The sequence below is a fragment of the Aethalodelphis obliquidens genome, unplaced genomic scaffold, assembly GCF_003676395.1.
Source record: "Aethalodelphis obliquidens isolate GAN/ISIS:26980383/991018 unplaced genomic scaffold, ASM367639v1 scaffold7, whole genome shotgun sequence".
NCBI classification, from domain to species: domain Eukaryota; kingdom Metazoa; phylum Chordata; class Mammalia; order Artiodactyla; family Delphinidae; genus Aethalodelphis; species Aethalodelphis obliquidens.
The window spans coordinates 42,499,389-42,517,895 of NW_020837951.1; the positions used below are offsets into that span (position 1 = coordinate 42,499,389).

The 18,507-nt window shown below is 33.4% G+C and overlaps 1 protein-coding gene across 3 annotated transcripts in view; it reads right to left on the bottom strand.

Moving 5' to 3' along the window:
• The window catches only part of VPS13A (vacuolar protein sorting 13 homolog A), a 237,350-nt gene that overhangs the window by 26,637 nt on the left and 192,206 nt on the right, over positions 1-18,507 (bottom strand). For all 3 annotated transcript variants that reach the window (XR_003432630.1, XR_003432629.1, XM_027105654.1), the window contains exons 54-67: positions 17,532-17,764; positions 13,942-14,095; positions 13,283-13,429; positions 13,004-13,085; positions 12,346-12,415; positions 11,378-11,483; positions 8,888-9,001; positions 7,860-8,005; positions 6,577-6,658; positions 5,623-5,736; positions 4,414-4,489; positions 4,164-4,327; positions 3,805-3,850; positions 3,572-3,695 (exon numbers count right to left, since the gene is read on the bottom strand). Coding sequence is in view for 1 of the 3 variants with exons in the window: in XM_027105654.1 (XP_026961455.1) it covers positions 3,572-3,695; positions 3,805-3,850; positions 4,164-4,327; positions 4,414-4,489; positions 5,623-5,736; positions 6,577-6,658; positions 7,860-8,005; positions 8,888-9,001; positions 11,378-11,483; positions 12,346-12,415; positions 13,004-13,085; positions 13,283-13,429; positions 13,942-14,095; positions 17,532-17,764 (1,658 nt within the window). In the remaining 2 variants the exon portion in view is untranslated. The remainder of the gene's footprint in view (positions 1-3,571; positions 3,696-3,804; positions 3,851-4,163; positions 4,328-4,413; positions 4,490-5,622; positions 5,737-6,576; positions 6,659-7,859; positions 8,006-8,887; positions 9,002-11,377; positions 11,484-12,345; positions 12,416-13,003; positions 13,086-13,282; positions 13,430-13,941; positions 14,096-17,531; positions 17,765-18,507) is intronic.

An 18,507-nucleotide genomic window follows, 5' to 3' on the forward strand; every position in this document is an offset into this window, starting at 1 on the left:
ATTTTTTGACTGTATGGACCTACATGAGAAAGACTCATTTATTGTTCATTCATTCATTCAACAAACATTCACATATTCAACAAATATTAAGAGCTTACCATGTAATGTATCCATATGTATAGACACATACATATGGATCAATTTCCAATTAAAAGCAGAAATTGGCAGAATGTGTAAAAAAATGTGATCCAACTATATGCTGTCCAAAAGAGGCTCATTTTAGAGTCAAAGACACAGATAAGTTGAAAGTAAAAGGATGGAAAAAGATATACCATGTAAATAATAACCAAAAGAGAGCTGGAATGGCTATACTAAAATCAGAAAAAAATGAGACTTGAAAAAAAATTCCTATTAGACACAAAGAAGGACATTTAATTTTTTTAATGAATTTTTATTGGAGTATAGTTGATTTACAATGTTGTTTTAGTTTCAGGTGTACAGCAAAGTCAATCAGTTATACATATACATATATCCATTCTTTTTTAGATTCCTTTCCCATACAGGCCATTAGAGTATTGAGTAGAGTTCCCTGTGCTATACGTTAGGTCCTTATTATTATCTATTTTATATATAATAGTGTATATACATTAATCCAAATCTCCCAATTTATCCCTCCCCCACCTTGCCCCTTGGCAACTGTAAGTTTGATTTCTACATCTATAACTCTATTTCTGTTTTGTAGCTAAGTTCATTTGTACCATTTTTTTAGATTCCATATATAAGCACTATCATATTTGTCTTTCTCTGTCTGACTTACTTCACTCAGTATGACAGTCTCTAGGTCCATCCATGTTGCTGCAAACGGCACTATTTCTTCTATGGCTAAGTGATATTCCTTTGTATATATGTACCACATCTTCTTCATGCATTCATCTGTCGATGGACATTTAGATTGCTTCCATGTCCTGGCTATTGTAAATAGTGATGCAATGAACACTGGGGTGCATATATCTTTTCAAATTATGGTTTTCTACAGATAAATGCCCAGGAGTGGGATTGCTGGATCATATGGCAGCTCTATTCTTAGTTTTTTTAAGGAACCTCCATACTGTTCTCCATAGTGGTTATACTAATTTACATTCCCACCAACAGTGTTAGAGGGTTCCCTTTTCTCCACACCCTCTCTGGCATTTACTGTTTGTAGACTTTTTTTTTTGTGGTATGCGGGCCTCTCACTGTCGTGGCCTCTCCCGTTGCAGAGCACAGGCTCTGGATGCGCAGGCTCAGTGGCCATGGCTCACGGGCCCAGCCACTCCGTGGCATGTGGGATCTTCCCGGACTGGGCACGAACCCGTGTCCCCTGCCTCGGCAAGCGGACTCTCAACCAATGCGCCACCAGGGAAGCCCTGTTTGTACGCTTTTTGATGATGGCCATTCTGACTGGTGTGAGGTGATACCTCATTGTAGTTTCGATTTGCATTTCTCTAATAATTAGTGATGCTGAGAATCTTTTCATGTGTTTTTTAGCCATCTGTATGTCTTCATCGGAGAAATGTCTATTTAGGTCTTCTGCCCATTTTTTGATTGTGTTGTTTGTTTTTTTGATACTGAGCTGCATGACCTGTTTGTATATTTTGGAAGTTAATCCCTTGTCGGTTGGTTCATTTGCAAATATTTTCTCCCATTCTGAGGGTTGTCTTTTTGTTTATCGTTTCTTTTGCTGTGCAAAAGCTTTTAAGCTTAATTATTTTTGTTTTTATTTTAATTTTCATTACTCTAGGAGGTGGATCGAAAAAGATCTTGCTGAGATTTATGTCAAAGAGTGTTCTGCCTATGTTTTCCTCTAAGAGTTTTATAGTATCTGGCCTTACATTTAGGTCTTTAATCCATTTTGAGTTTACTTTTGTGTATGGTGTTAGGGAGTGTTCTAATTTCATTCGTTTACCTGTAGCTGTCCAGTTTTCCCAGCACCACTGATTGAAGAGACTGTCTTTTCTCCATTGTATATTCTTGCCTCCTTTGTCATAGATTGGGTGACCATAGGTGCATGGGTTTATCTCTGGACTTTCTATACTGTTCCATCGATCTATATTTCTGTTTTTGAGCCAGTACCATACTGTTTTGATTACCGTAGCTGTGTAGTATAGACTGAACTCAGGGAGCCGGATTGCTCCAGCTCCTTTTTTCTTGCTCAGGATTGCTTTGGCTACTTGTGATCTTTTGTGTTCCCATACAAATTGTAAAATATTTTGTTCTAATTCTGGGGAAAATGCCATTAGTAATTTGATAGGGATTGCACTGAATCTGTAGATTGCCTTGGGTAGTACAGTCATTTTGACAATATTGATTCTTCCAGTCCAAGAACATGGTATATCTTTCCATCTGTGTCATCTTTGATTTCTTTCATCGGTGTCATGTAGCTTTCACAGTACAGGTCGTTTGCCTCCTTAGGTAGGTTTATTCCTAGGTATTTTATTCTTTTTGATGTGTTGGCAAATGGGATAGTTTCCTTGATTTATCTTTCTGATCTTTCATTGTTAGTGTATAGGAATGCAAGAGATTTCTGTGTATTAACTTTGTATCCTGCAACTTTAACCAATTCACTGATGAGCTCTAGTAGTTTTCTGATAGCAGCTTTCGGATTTTCTATGTATAGTATCATGTCATCTGCAAACAGTGACTGTTTTACTTCTTCTTTTCCAGTTTGATTTTTTATTTCCTTTTCTTGTCTGATTGTCATCGTGAATTCCCTATGAGTTATTGACTTTTGAACTTCTCTGATGATTATGACTCAATAATTATATTTGTGAAACTAAAGTTACAGGTAGAAAAAACTGTACCCTTTTTCCCAACCTTAACTCTAAACTAAAACTGGAAACACCCCATTATGGGCATAGTATGAAATACTGACTTAAAAGGAGCAACTAATTTAATGACAATACTTATTGCAATAGAGCAGAAAGCCAGAGAAAGTACAAAGGAAAAAAGTCAGGGAGATATCCACCCACCAATTTTCTAAGTTAGGTTTCTAAGTTAAATTCATTAGTATGAATTTAATCAATTGTTTTATGTGTTACAAACTTCTAGAATAGAGGTAACAATAACACAACTACTAAATTTTAGTCTTATGCTAAATTTAATTTGGAGGAAAAGAGAACATGTTTAAAATTATTTGCACAAGTGAAGAGAAATAGAGGGAAAGGATATAATAGTTTCATAACAAAATAAGACCATAAAGGAAGGGGTGAACACAAGCTGAGTTTGAACCGGGAATGTAAAATGCCATTCTTTATTTCTCAAAAAAGGAGACAGAATATTATATTTGCTAATTTTGTAACTGATATATAGCATTACATTCTTGTAATGTATTGCAATCAAGGGAAGTGAAAAGCTTAACTTGCCAAACCTTCCCTGCCAAGGCTGCTGGGAATGAATGACAAATGAAGTAGAACTCTATGAAGCTGAAATGATGCAATACCAACAATTTAAGAAGTATCAAAAGCAATTAGGAAGATCATATGCAACTTGCCATTATTGCAGGTTCATAATTAAGTGCCTCAAGCCAAAGAGATTTATCTCATTTCTCTTGGTTTAAGCATTTTACTCATATTTTACATCAAAGAGAATTTACCTTTTTATTCCCTGAAATGTACTGCTAGCCATGTCTATGATGCCTCCAGTTGGCCTTGTCACTGCTCCAACTAAACCTTTCCCAAAACCTTTAAAGAAACCAGCCGCTCCTTCTTTTTGAGCTCCTGGATAGAAAAAAGACAGAGTTTTAGACAATTGGATTAGGAACGAAAATGGAATCAGTTTATGAAAGCCTTGGTAATATATATCACCCAAAGGAATCACTATACTTGCCTTTGATCGGTTTTGTAACAATTCCTGTTATGCCACTTACAAAACCCTAGAGGAAAAGCACAATTGAAAATTTACAATACTTTGACATGATACCTTGAAGAACCAAGTCTGGCTTACAAAAGAAATGCAAAGATCTGCTTTCTAGATACCATAAGAATTAACATATTTCCTAAGTATTTTATTTAAACAGAATATTTCTCGAGGCTACTGACATATTTTTTATTATGTCACAACCCATTGCTCCACCAACATCCAAATAATATTTGAGTGAATGAAAGTTTTATGTCTATTTCCTTACTCACAGATCATGGCTTTAAAAGATATTCCTAAAATGTTCACAACCATGGGAAATTTCTTACAGAAACTAATCCTTTTCCTCCACGAGTGATGCCTTCTCTAAGACCAGCTGGTTGCTTGTTCATGGCTTCTCTTCTCTTCTGTTGGTAGTCTTCATCCATAGTCATAGCTGCTACCCCTTTAGCCATAGCACTGGTGATTTTGGAGGCAGCACCAGCTAATCCACCTAGCAAAATTGTAATACTTTTAGTAAAACAAAACATATCATTATTTTCTAGCATAATCATTCTTGGTAGGCATTCTGTTTCTTACCAACAGCTCCACCAACTAGTGCTTTCAGTCCCAGTGCCATTCCTTCCACAAACTCTTCAGGACCCTGGATGGCTCCCTAAAGGGTCAAAAAAGAATAACAATAAATAAAGTTACGCTTACGTTTAAAGGTAAATTTTTTTTTTGGTATATACAAGAAGAGTAGTAGTGACAAAAAGAATAAAGATGTCCCAGAGAAAGTGATATCAGAAGAAAACTTCACATTAACATAATTCTCAGATGTTTCATGGCATTCAAAGTATAAAAGTTAAAATGTTAGAAGTTGATCCAAACTTAGAAAGGAATATGACTATTCACCAAAGTGTACAAAAGATGCTTACTCGGAGTATATGTTATATTATGAGAAGGTAACCACAAACTACTCTATATAATATTTTTAAAAAGAAATAAAAACACTTTAATTCTTAATATTTCTAATATTTTAGATTAGAGTGTACAAAATAAATACTAGTTTTACTTTATTTTTCATTATCTTCTATGTTTAAAAGTGAAAGTAGGATAGTTTTGAATGTTTTGACAGAAATTTTTAAGGGACAGAGAACAATCATAATTTTTGCCATTGATTAATGAGATTGTTTCACACAGTGTCAGTTTGCATGGTTATTTTTACTGTCCCACACCACTGTGCAAAGCAAGACTGTGTGTCCATGGGAATCTTCCTTCTACTATAGTACAAATTTTATCCATCTTTAATATTCCAACAGAACACTTAAAATTTGGTATTTCTTAGTAAAGTCTTAAGTTTAAATTCTGAAGAAAAAGGTAAATATTTCTCAAAAGACTTCTCAAAAACCTCTTACCATTGTTTGCTTCAAAATAATGTCCTTTTGTTGTGTTTCCAAAAATCCATTCACAACTACAACTCAAGTTAACTGGGGTGATTATTATTATCATTTTTAATTGAAGTACAGTTGATTTACAATGTTGTTTTAGTTACTGGTGTATAGTAAAGTGATTCAGTTATACATATATATACACAAGTGTGTGTATATATATGTATATATATACTTTTCATATTCTTTTCCATTATGGTTTATTACAGGATATTGAATATAGTTCCCTGTGCTATACAGTAGGGACCTTGTTGTTTATCTATTTTACATATGGTAATTTGTGTCTGCTAATGGGATGCACTATTTATTCAAAAGTATTAGTGTGATATATTGCACAACACAAGATTAACTATTTTACCTGGTAAGGCTCATAAAAAAATGCTTCTACACCTTCAGAAAATTCTCTAATCAAGCCAAAGGGATTTCCCAAAACATCAAGTCCAAGAATGAGTACATACATCTGCTTAATGGCCTAAAAATGAAATAGAAACATTAGTCAAATCAGATTATCAGATTTAATATTTTTTTTCCTTATATTCAGTAAACACATCCAGTTTTTTTTCAGGCTAACACCCTCACCACCAATTTCAGCCTAAACCATATCACCGTATTCATCAGTAGTCTTAGTTTTAAAAAGCAATTTGGTGTTAGAGTACGAGAAATAATATGACCTATTTACATAAAGTTTTAGAATATTCAAAATACTTTTACAACTATGTGTGACAGTTATTATTACTGCCACCATTTTATAGACTAGAGAAACATACAGGTCAAATGATGCCCGGAGCCATGGTGGGTAAACAGCAAAATTGCGATCCAAACCCAGACCTCTTAAGTCATGCTCAGTGATCTGTCCACCATACAACTATCTCAATGCTCTATAAATTATACCACAAAATACAGGAGTCTTCAGAGGTGGACAAAAATCCACTAAAATAATATACCTAATTGACTAAACAACTTAATTACACTAAAAATGCCCTGTGTTCATCAGTTACTTACTGATAAATAGTTTCCCTTGACCTATTTTTTTAAGTAAGTGAGCTGAATTACTTAGCTGATTATTATTTAAAGATTTACATCTAGTCCACACTGATCCAGGAAAGATTTCTGTCAAAGGCTAAAAGTAGAAAGGCAAAAAACTGAAATGGTGGTTGGGCTCAACTTCTTTCTACAATCCTGAGGGAAAAAACCATGTTTTAAAATTTTGAAACGGCTATTCCCTTCCTGGCCAAATCATTATACCTCTATAGACACATATGCCTTCACCATTTTATCACTTTGTCCCTCTGTAAAATAATCTCAGACAAACCTGTTTTGAATAGTGTCTTATTACTTCAGACTGTAGTTCAGATGTTGTATGGAACTGATAGTTGAGTTCAAAAAATGCAAGCCTGAAAAAAAAAAAACACAAAAAAATGTATAAATATATAGAGAAAAGGAGATTATGTTTTTAATATTAATGAATGGTTTTATTTTCTTTAGAATTTTTCTCCAAAAAAATTCCTTTTAGTACATTTTCCCATACCAGTCAGGAAATCCACTCCTATATACATCTCTGCATATTCTGGTCAAAGAACCCTCTTAAGAATCTGATAAAAGCTATGGATCTTATCTTCAGAAAAGCCATCAATATACACATATTTTCACAGAATTCAGGCATTTTAGAGACCTTGGGTCCCACTCCTGGACATGAACTATATTTCTCAATTCTGTCCTATCATGGCCCACACAGAAAATGCCTGACACACTGAGATAAATGGAAGAGGCTGCTCAAGAATGGCCAGGGTTCAGCTGCTGCAGGTCCTGCCTGATCAGCTGACAGCTGAAGAATCACCATCAGTTTATTTATAACCTATTCACAGCATATACCTGGAACCACTAATTGGGAAGTTCTATGCTAAGGATAGGACAGCAGCAAGATTAGAAATCTCATCCTATTTCTGATGTCTTCAAACTTGTGTTTTTAAATTTGACTGTTTCCTAACTTTTATCTAGATTTACAGTTATGTCTTACTAGACTCACTGATTCTTACTACTGTTCTTAATAATAGCTCTAGGTGCTATCTGCAAAGGTCATGCTCATCTAAAGTCTCCACTCAGACTCTCTGTCTCTTTGGTCAGATACTCTAACAGCTTACATTATGACTCACATTAAATTCTTGACTGTAACATTTAAACTGATCCCTTCACTTCTGCTATCATGGCATTCATTTTCTTCTAGTCACATATGCTTTGAAGAGTCTTGATCCCATAGGCCTTAAAGCAACATCTTTTAAGCACCACACATCACATCTTTGGGTATACACAGCTTCTTAGGAATCCTTCCCTAGGCTAAAAAGGCCTTATATAACACACAAACTTGCATGACCTCTGTCCCTCTTTCTTAAGGAAATTATTTAATAATTATTCTGTTATTTAATAGTTAAGGGTTACCAGGCAATATGTTTCTTAAATTATATTCCATTTAACAGCAAAAAACCATATTCAACCTATGATCTGCAATGTACTTTACATACTTTTTCACTTATAAAATTTTAATGTATATATAAAATGGACTTTTCATCAATTTATACATTTGAATATTAAACATACTTAAAAACTACATCTTGTACATCTGTAAGAGTGGCACCAATACTCTTCAGCAAAAGATTTAAAGAATGAACTGCTACCAGTCCTTCAGGTTGTTCTGAATCTTTAGCTTCTTCACCACCTGAACTCAGTGAAACACTTAAATGCAACTAAAGAGATAAAGAAAGAAATATTTAAAGCACTTTCTTCATAATGACAGTTTTAACTCTTAAAATTCAATATCATCTTAAATTCACTATACCATAAATAAGATTTCAAAGTTACCTAGATTATATCAAAATTAATAACTGGAATGTTGAAAGAATTTAAAATGTAAACAGCCCTTTAAAAAATTTAAATTCAACCATGTAATGTATGATATTTAGTTCAATCCAATTCTTTTGGTAAACCTAGGAAAATATTAATCTTCATATATTTTTTAATAACATTAACAATCTAGAAGTTGAAATTGTTGAAAATTAACTCAAATATCTCCAAAAGTGAACGTTTCAACTATTAGAATTAAGTTAGTGTGGTAAAGCTAGTTAAAAAGCACTTTTGTATTATATGTATTATATATAGTATAAGTAGTTATACAGTAATTTTCTTCAAGTATTATGTAAGTTAACTCATAGAAATTTTATGTTAAGAACTTACTTTTAGTTCCATTCAATCTTCAATTTTAAAATCAAGGTTACTTTATAAATTATTTTCAAACTTATACTAATATCATACACAAAAGTTTGAAAATTGTCACAACACCTTAATAGATAGCAAGTTAACATAATGTTAGGTCAAGATGTAAACACATAAACATACTGTAGGTGGTTCCACTATTATTTCCACATGATAAAAAATTATTATAAGAATAAATAATAAAAATTTAAAAGTATCATTCCTTTGTTATTTACTTATATTTGTAATTGTGAAGTTATAGAACTTATATACTATTAAGAATATAATTTAAATGTTGTATTCCCCCAAACAGATCAAATCAATCTGCTATTACCAAGATTATCAAGGACAATAAAAATGACTTATTTTTCCCCTACCTTGATAGGAGATATATGAAAGTATTCATAGAGACTGACTTGTGATGAATCTCCTAATGAAACTATTTTATATTCTTCTTGGAAAGCTTCTGTATCTTTATGAAAAAGCTCAACCTATAAAGGAACATAAAATATTAAAAACATAAGGGATATTTCTGTAGAAGTATTAAGCTAATAGCTCACACGCTGCAGAATACTTCCCCATAATATCCAGATTCAACATTGCTCATGATTGGGAACCTACTGCCTTAGAAGGGAAACTAACATCTCTACTGTTAGGAAAGTTCAGTCACTCACAAACTGATAAGCATATCTTCTATGTTTCCATCCAATACATTAAAAGACACTAAGGTTTTCTTCACGTGACCATAGATTTTATTCCAAAAGGCCACTAATCCAATCCATCAACACTTTCTTAGGAATAATACAATCGTACTTGCAGCTTTTTGATAAATGCATTACTGACATCTACAGAGGTCACTAATATAAATCAAAAAAGGGAAGGCACTGAAAGTAATTTTTCATGAAGTGATTAGTGCTTTCATTCTTTATAATCAACACTATTTCTTTTGCAAATGCTCACAAATCTAGTACTTCTGTGTGTTGAGAAACGGCCCAACATTCACATTTTAACTGATTAACAAAAACTTCAAAATGATAACCTTATTAAAAGTATATTTAGAAATTCACTTCTGGGATAATGGTGTAAGGAGATCTTTAGCTCTCCAGTGAAACTGGTAAAATTCATTTAAAAAGACAAACTTTTAAGGCCTCTATACCTAAGGGTATAACCAAATAAAACATCTATTCAAGAAAATCTATAAAAATTTGGTAGGAAAAGTGACTCTGTGGTATTTGAAAAAGGACCATTCTCTCAGTTCCCCCTCCCAACTCAGTAAGCCGGAACTCCAATCTAGACTGGTGCACCCAAGAACTCAGAGTTCCTTCTCTGCCCCACCTCCCAACTGGAAGACTTTCATCTTGGGAGGAACAGAGGTCAGCACTTCTCATCCTGCCCCCAGCTACTAGCTGCTGAGCCTAAACTACAGGGGAAGAAGGAGCTTCCCTCTTCTGCCCAGCCTCCACTCAGAGAACAAAGGCTCTACTTGGGTGTGACACCACTGAGAATACTGAGGTCTGATCACCCTTGGCCCACCTCTAGAGGTCCAAAGCTCTGGTCCCCAGATATTGCCTGGGGGTGGGGGTGTATGTGTGTGTGGGAGTAGACTTTAAAACAGACAGCTCCTCATCTCTTCCCAAAGAAACTGACTTCATTTACAACAAAATGTAAAGTTCAGGCCTAAGAGTGCTCTAGGAAACAGTGAATGTTGTGGTGAAAGGCAACTGGGAGGGAGGAAAATCCTTGATTCAGTGAAGATACAGGCTAAACTGTAGGCCTGTTAAGTTTTTGTGAAAGAAAGAACTGGGGAAAGAGACGGGGGGGCGGGGGGGGGGGGGGGGGGGGGGGGGGGGGGGGGGGGGGGGGGGGGTTTGGAACAAATAGCAAACACTTATCTTCAGATCACTTCCTTCAAAGGAGGCCAAATTTGACTGGATTAGTCTGTAGAGCAATTTATGCCCTAAGGCATTACTGAAAACAACTAGAGCAATCATCCAGCAATTAGCAGTTGCAATCATGGAAAGAAATGCAAAGAGCCCTGTAAAAACCACTTTTATTCCAGGGTAACTGTGGGTGTCCCAAATCTTTACCTCCCTGAGGAGCGACATCAAAGGCTTAACAATGCAGGGAAAGGTAAGGGTGGGGGTGGGGTAGACTTCAATAAAATAATCCAGCCAGTCACTGAACTAATAAACAAACCAGTAACAATAATAAGCCTTGGAGAAAGGGGGACAAGTACCCAGCACTGTTTCAGTATACAGCTGACCCTCTGTATCCACAAGGTTCCACATCCGTGGATTCAACCAACTGTAGAATGAAAATATAAAAGAAAAAAAAAAAAATCCAGAAAGTTCCAAAAACCAAAACTTCCATTTGGCACACCCTGGCAACTACTGACATAGCATTTACATTGTACTAGGTATTATAAGTAATCTAAAGATGGTTTAAAGTACATGGAAGATGTGTGTAGGTATATGCAAGGATATCTTACCTTTTATTTGCCTTATCCCTTTTCTCATCAAATATCCTGGCATATCCAAATTTCTAAATTATTAATCAATACAAAAGTAACCCAGAAAAATAAAATAGGAAAAAAGTGATGTAAACATGACTGATTATCCTCTTCCCCTTACTACTGGCCTAAAACCTTTCCTCCTATTTTCTAAGTCATCATAAAAAGGTTATTTGTCTTGCTTCCAACTTCTATAATCTGAAAATGTGATGTCTGCCAATGTAGAACCACGGCAGCATAATAAAAAAATTTTAATTTTTAAAACCATTTTAATACATTTAAGAATGTATAATGTTATAATTTTTTTAAGTCCTCCTCTTTCCCTAATTCTTCCCATCATATTATTAATAAGTCTTACCTCCGTTTTTTCAGTTACTTCAGCTGCTGTCATAAGTTCTGATATAGCATAGACAAACCCAAGATCTAACCTGAGATCCATTTCTTGGATCAACACTTTGAAATACCTATAATACAAGGTGAAAAACATTTAAAAATCATTGATTAACTGCATTAACAAAATTATGTAGGAAAAAATATTAGATAAATATTAAAACATTGAAACTTAGGACTTTTTAGGTGAATGAATTAAAAAATGTCACGGCAACACTGTTCATAATGGCAACAAACTCATAATACGAAAATGCCTACAAAGAGGAAATCGGTAAGTAAACTGTGGAATATAGTCACACAAGAGAATACTACATGCTAGTGATAATAAATAAACTCTAGCTACATACAACAAAATAAATTGTAGTAAAAATCTGAATGAAAAAAGCAAGTCCCAAGAATATATTTACAGTTAAAAAATTTTTCTTTAATTAGGAAAAATTTTGGCAAAGTAAGAAGCATAATGTTTAGGTACACATAAACAATAAAACAGTATTTTAAAAAGGGAATAAAAATAGTATTTATCTTGGTGATAGGGTGGAGGAAACAAGAAATATGGTAGTGATACATAGATGGATGTTTCTGTCAGTGTTCTATTTTTTGAACTGGGTGGTGACTGAATTGAAAATATTATTTTCTTGTTTCTAAAACAGTATGCAGTAATTATAGACAACTTAATAGAGAAAACAAATAAAAAAGAAAATAACAAAATACACACAATTCAGAAATGACTATTGTTAATACCTAGGTATAATTCATTTGGAGCTTTCTGACTCTCCAAGATTATGAAATAATTGATTTTTCCTATGACCTTTATAATTTAATATTTTACACTTAAATCTTTGACTCATGTGAAATTTATTTATTTAAGAGTACAATTAACTCATATTTAAATTAAAACATTAAATGCACACACAATAAATGTACTAAGACGCTTACTTAATACGTGATATCTGCGAATGTCCTGCAGATCTCATGACAATACTGACATCTGTAAAGGGCTTTGGTGCTGTAAAGATTAATAAATATGATTAATGATGCTTTAAACAAAAGATAAGCATTTTCTTGCAATTTAATACACATCACAGTGGACAATTAAATTATTTACTAAATCGTGAGTATCAATTAAAATTACTGATATCTGTAAGATCTATCACAACCTTAATTTCAGACTCCAGGATTGTTTTTTTTAATTATCTGTATTCACTCTAAGGTTAACTGATCCTTTAAATTAGTGATTTTAAACCAGAAGTATGTATTAGAATCATTAGGAAGTCTTTGTGAAAACAGATTCAGGGTCTTATCTTTTTATTCAAAGGTTCTAGTGGCTTCTAAATTAGGGGTTTACAAATTAGTAATCTTTTTTTAAAATTAATATCTCTAAACATTATATATAAATTTCTAAATAATCTTTTCTTCAGTATTCACTCAGTTTTATTGAAGTTAGTTGAGTACTTCCTGGTTTTTTTTCAAGCTAATTTTCCAATGATCCTATAGACACTAAACTTGAGAATGGTTTCACTTCATATTTTTAAAGTAAAAGAAACCAAATAGCTAATACAACCATTTTTATGGCAATGTAAAAACACAAACAAACCTGAATCCATGGTGACCGACTTAGGAGGTTTAATGGGGTAAAACACAAATGGAAATATAGCACCATGTATCTGGTTTTGGATCTAAGAAAACAAACAACAGGTCAGTATATTAATATGTTAATTATAGAACCTGACTGGAATAACAAAATTTAAGAAGTACAAGGAATCAAAAACTCTAGTCCAACAATGAAACTTAAGTACTAGACAAAACAGACTATGCGAATACATTTATTGCCATATTCCTTTAGAATATAATTTGACTATCTTTTCAAACTCACCTGTATTCTGTAAATTTGAATTCTAAATGATGATTGATGTGCAGATGTGCTATATTCTACCTTTAATGCTGGAAGGTAATTTCTTCTTATAGCTATTACATGTGGCTGCAGAATTTTCATGTTAGTACCACTAGGTGTGAAGCGAACCTGAAAAATATGCCCATACACACACACAAACACATGGAATTTCTCTTTATTTATTAATTGATTAAAATTAGAAATCTGTATCAAAAAACTTTAAAGATAATATTAAATAGTAGGCTAAATATTTGATGCGATTTTGACTGAGATCTTTATACTCCCTATCCATACAATTCACAGAAATATTCATATAATCCTTATAACTTGGTTTTATCACTTTTTATATAACTTTACTAAAATTTATCAAGCAAATAAAGCGATAAAAGAAAAAACAGTTTTAAAAATAAAACAAAGCAACTTATTGCCTTCTTGTTAACCAAGGAGTAGATCATTAGCGGCTTAAGAAAGTCTGAATCTTGATACAGAGAACTATCCCTTTAAAATATTCTATATAAAGTATGTATAATAGGATTCATTGTTTTGTAAGCAAACTAGTCTCTCCTTAAAAACTAACTTGTGATTCATCTAATTACAACAGATAAAAATTAAAACTTCATATCAGTACTTAAAAATATTACCGGAATGTTAGTGTCCAACTCAATAACCTTATCTTCTGATGGTGAAGATTCAGTATATTCCTTAAATTCTTTCTCTAACTTCTCAGTGTGCTTTACACTCATTGGCTTCCATCTTGCCTTCTTCTTGGGTTTTGTCTCCCAAACCACATCAGAACTTATATATGAAAGCAAAAATCATGGTACTAATTTATAAACATTTTCATTTTATCTGGTTTATTACATGAATTACCATTACTGAAAAACCTTCAGTAAATTTTTGCAATATCCCTAGTTGTAAGCAAGCACATTACAAGTTTAAAAACATGAATTCATTCAACCAGTACTTATTAAACTCCTATTTAGGCACTATTCTAGGTGGCAGGGAGATTATCCGTGAACATTTCTGCCATTTTGGAGCTTTCTTTTACCTGAGGAGTGATAGACAATAAATAGTAAATTAGCATCTTTTAATATATTAGGAGGTGAAAATGCTTTTGAAAGAAGAAAAAGTAGACGGGGTAAATTGGATGTGGAGTACTGGGATATGCAAAGTGGCAGCATCAGAAAAGAGTGGCCACCAGAGGTGTCATTAAGAAGGCGAGATTTCAACAGTCTTAAAGAAGATGAGGGAGTTATCCAGCACAGAAGAGAAGAACAACATTTCAGGTAGAGAGACAAGCTAGAGCAAAGACTCCAAGCAGAGCATGCCTGTAGTCGTCCAGGTAGAAGAGCAAGGAGGCTGGCATGCCTGGAACACATTAAGAGTAGAAGATGAAGTAAGACAGATAATGAGAGGCAAAATAACGTAAAGCCTTGAGGATACTGTAAAGACTCCGAGTTTTATTCTGAGATGAGGACCCACTGAAAGATTATGAGAAGATAATCAGCCACATAGTCTGACCTAAGGTTTAAGAATGTACTATGTGTTGGAGTGGGAAGAAAGAAAAAAAAGGGATGAAGACTAGAACAGGAAAACTTGTTAGGAATGTAATGTAGTAAGCCAGGAGAAAAACGGTGATGGCTCTGCCTGCGGTGGCCTAAGAGTGAGGCAGTACAAAGTGGTCAGATTCTACGTGTGTTTTGAAGCTAGATCCAAAACACTACTTTTAGATGGATTACATGTGGGGTGTAAGATAAAGAGAGGAATCAAAGATGATTCCAAAGTTCTTGGCCTGAGCAGCTGGAAGAATGTAGCTGTCATTAACTCCAGTGGGAAAGCAGGTTTTGGTAGAAGGAGATCAGGAGTTTGGTTTTACATACTACAAAGCTTAAGAAGTCTCTTAGATACCTGAGTAAAGATTTTATGTAAGTCGTTGGATAGATAAGTCTGGAGTTCAGGACAAATATCTGGCTGAAGATATATTTTTAGAAGTTTTTGGCATATATACGGTATGTGAAATCAAAACTGAAACAGAGAAGAGGACTAAGGTCTGAGAGCCTCAAGGTACCCAATATTAAGCAGTTGAGAAAAAGACAAGCAAGCAACAAGTGAGAATAAGAAATGTTGGAACAGAAAGAAAAACCAAGGTGGTGAGATATCCTGGGTGTAACATCAAGGACACTGTATCAAGAAGGGAACTGTGTTAAATGTTATAAACATAATCAATACAAAGACTGGTAATTGTACACTGGACCTGGCAATACTTAGGTCTCTGGTGATCTTACCAAGACCAGTTTCGTGGTATACTGAAAGCAAAAACCTGTTTGGAATAGTTAAAAGAAAAATGGGTAAAAAAAGAATTGGAGATAGTGAATATATCTTCTGTAATAGATTAACACTTCTAAGGGGTTTGGCTATAAAGTAAAGCAAAGAAATGTGCAGTAGTAGCAGGAAAAGTGGGTTCAAGAGAATTTTTTTTAGTTGAAAGAAATTACACTGGTTGGAACAATTCAATAGAGAGCCAAAAATTATTGAGGTAGGAGAAAAAAAGAAGAGAATTGCTGGATCAATGTCTCAAGAGGCAAGAGTGAATGAAATATAGTGCAAAAGTAGAAACATGTTTAAATAGGAGCACATACAATGTGTCTATGATAACTAGGAAATGTGTCACTGCAATATGTAGGTAAAAAATATTGGTGCATAGGAAGCTGAGATATTGGAAGTGGGTCTTTGGACGTTCCCTTTTGATTGTGTCAGTTTACTCGGTGAAGTAAGATGCAAGGCAGTGAGCTGAGAGAGAATGGGGGTTTAAAAAGAGATAAAGTGTGAAACAGTAATCTAGGAGAGACAGTGAATGGAACAAATCTAATTTACTAAAAAACTGCCATAAGACTTAATTGCAGAATTTAAAAATCTTTCCACATTCTAAAATTACTTCACTTGTTTTGCTTACTGAAGTATGTAAGTTATTTAATTTTATTTATTCTATTTGTTTATTCCTTCTAAAATTTATGTTCACTTAATAAACAGAAAGGTAGAAACCATGTATTAATCCCCTTTGCATTCACATCATTTAGCATAGGAGATAGCACATATCAGGTTTCACAGCTTAAAATCTGTTATCTATTTGACATTTTAATTTAAGTAATAAACATACTTTTTTGAGAACAAAAAAAATTTCTAAGAAAATAGTTTTAATATGCCTTTTTATTCATTTGGCCGTGCCGAGTGGCATGCAGGATCTTAGTTCCCTCACCAGGGATTGAACCCATGCCCCCTGCAGAGGAAGTACAGAGTCCTAACCACTGGACTGCCAGGGAATTCCCTTTAATATGACCTTTTAAATGGCATGGATAGCATTCAAGGAGAAGTCAGGGGCATTTCCAGATGAATTTACATAGAAAAACAAAGACAAATCTGTATCATATACCTTTAATTTATATATTTGAGAGTTTAACTCAATTAAGGGATTAAAACTACATTATCCTTGTTATACAGACTGCAATACAGAAACACTCTCAAATTTGGCAGTAATATACATAAATTAATTTTAAGTGTTTATAAACAGGAATATTAAGTGCAAAAGGGAAAGAAAGAGTTTTACTGGTGATGACTTATGTGGGAAATGGTAAATACAGTATTATCTTATTAGATCTTAAAGTGCCAAGGTCAAAGTAGAAAGTGATTAGAAAGTGAAATGTACAGTGTGGGGAATATAGTCAATAATAATATAATATCTTTGTATGGTGACACATGGTAACTAGACTTATTGTGATCACTGTAATGAACAAAAATACTGAATCACTATGTTATGTACCAGGAACTAACATAGTGCTGCAGATCAAATGTACTTCAAAAACAAACAAACAAACTCATAGAAAAAGATTAGATTTGTGGTGCACCCTGCACTGTGGTAGGCGGTAATGAACAGTTAAACATTTCCTTATGACATATTAAAGAAAGAAAATATACCTTTGATAAGTTGAATAAATCTAATTTTTAGAGAGCTGGGAAAATCAACATGATGAGATAAATTTGATTTTGGGTATGTCTTTATCTCAAAAGGCAAAAAAAAGCATCAAAGCACTTTTAAATTAGCATTACCTCAGATTAGCATCAATGAATAGTCAAAACAGAAAATTTAAACTAACTCATTTTAGATTTTACAATCACCACTCTTAATGATTAAGAACTGATCACTTAAATGTATCCAAATTTTAACGCATCTAACCTTGTAATGCCAATATAGGCTACTTCTTGCTTTGTATAATTGTTGACAAGAGAAATTCCAACATCTTGTAATGCCAACACAATTTCTTGCTCTGCTAACTCTGCTTTCTCACTTTCATATGTCACTTTAAATACCCTTGGATCTTCAGTGAATAAAATAATGCGTTGTAAGCCTTCAAAGAATGAAACTAAATAAATGGTCTTTTCCCCCAGATCTATAGGTGTCATCATATCCTGAAACAAAATCATCAAAAAAATAAAAAATTAGAGTTTGGTCACATCCAACACAAAATCTAGATTCCACATTTGAAAAATGAGAATAGTAATGGCACCTCGTTCCCAGGGTTGAACAAAATAAATTAGTAATTGTATAACATTTGGAAATTTACATAATTAAAATCAGTTGATGACAGCTTCTGCCATAATCATTATGAAGTCAGGAAGACAGGTCAACTGTTCTTTTAATACCATAGTAAAATCTAATTAAATAGTCTTCCTTTCTAGGCTAATCAATAACACAAAATTTTATTTTCTCTGATTTATTATAAGACTAATCAATGTGTTACGCATTAAAAGTTGTTCAGTCAGAAATTCATATTTCCTTGTAGAGCTGAACTAAATAAGATAAAGAATATCTGACACCTCAGTTGCATGCTCTACAAAGCACAAATACTTACTACAGGGTTAATTCTGCAGGAAGCCTTTATATATAATTATTGTGCTGATATCAGGGTCTTCAGTTTCAATAATTAACTTCTAATAATTAACTGTCAGCAATGAATTTCTAGTTAAGTGAACACTCTGATTAACAGGAAATTATAATATATAGTACACATTCATGTTATAATCCACTAAAATTAAAAATGAGTTGTTACCACAGTCATGTTACTTTTGACACTTTCTAAAATAAAATACATAGTACTAAAACTACATTAAGATATAAATAAACTAATTTCCAAATAAGTTTGAAGTTTTTC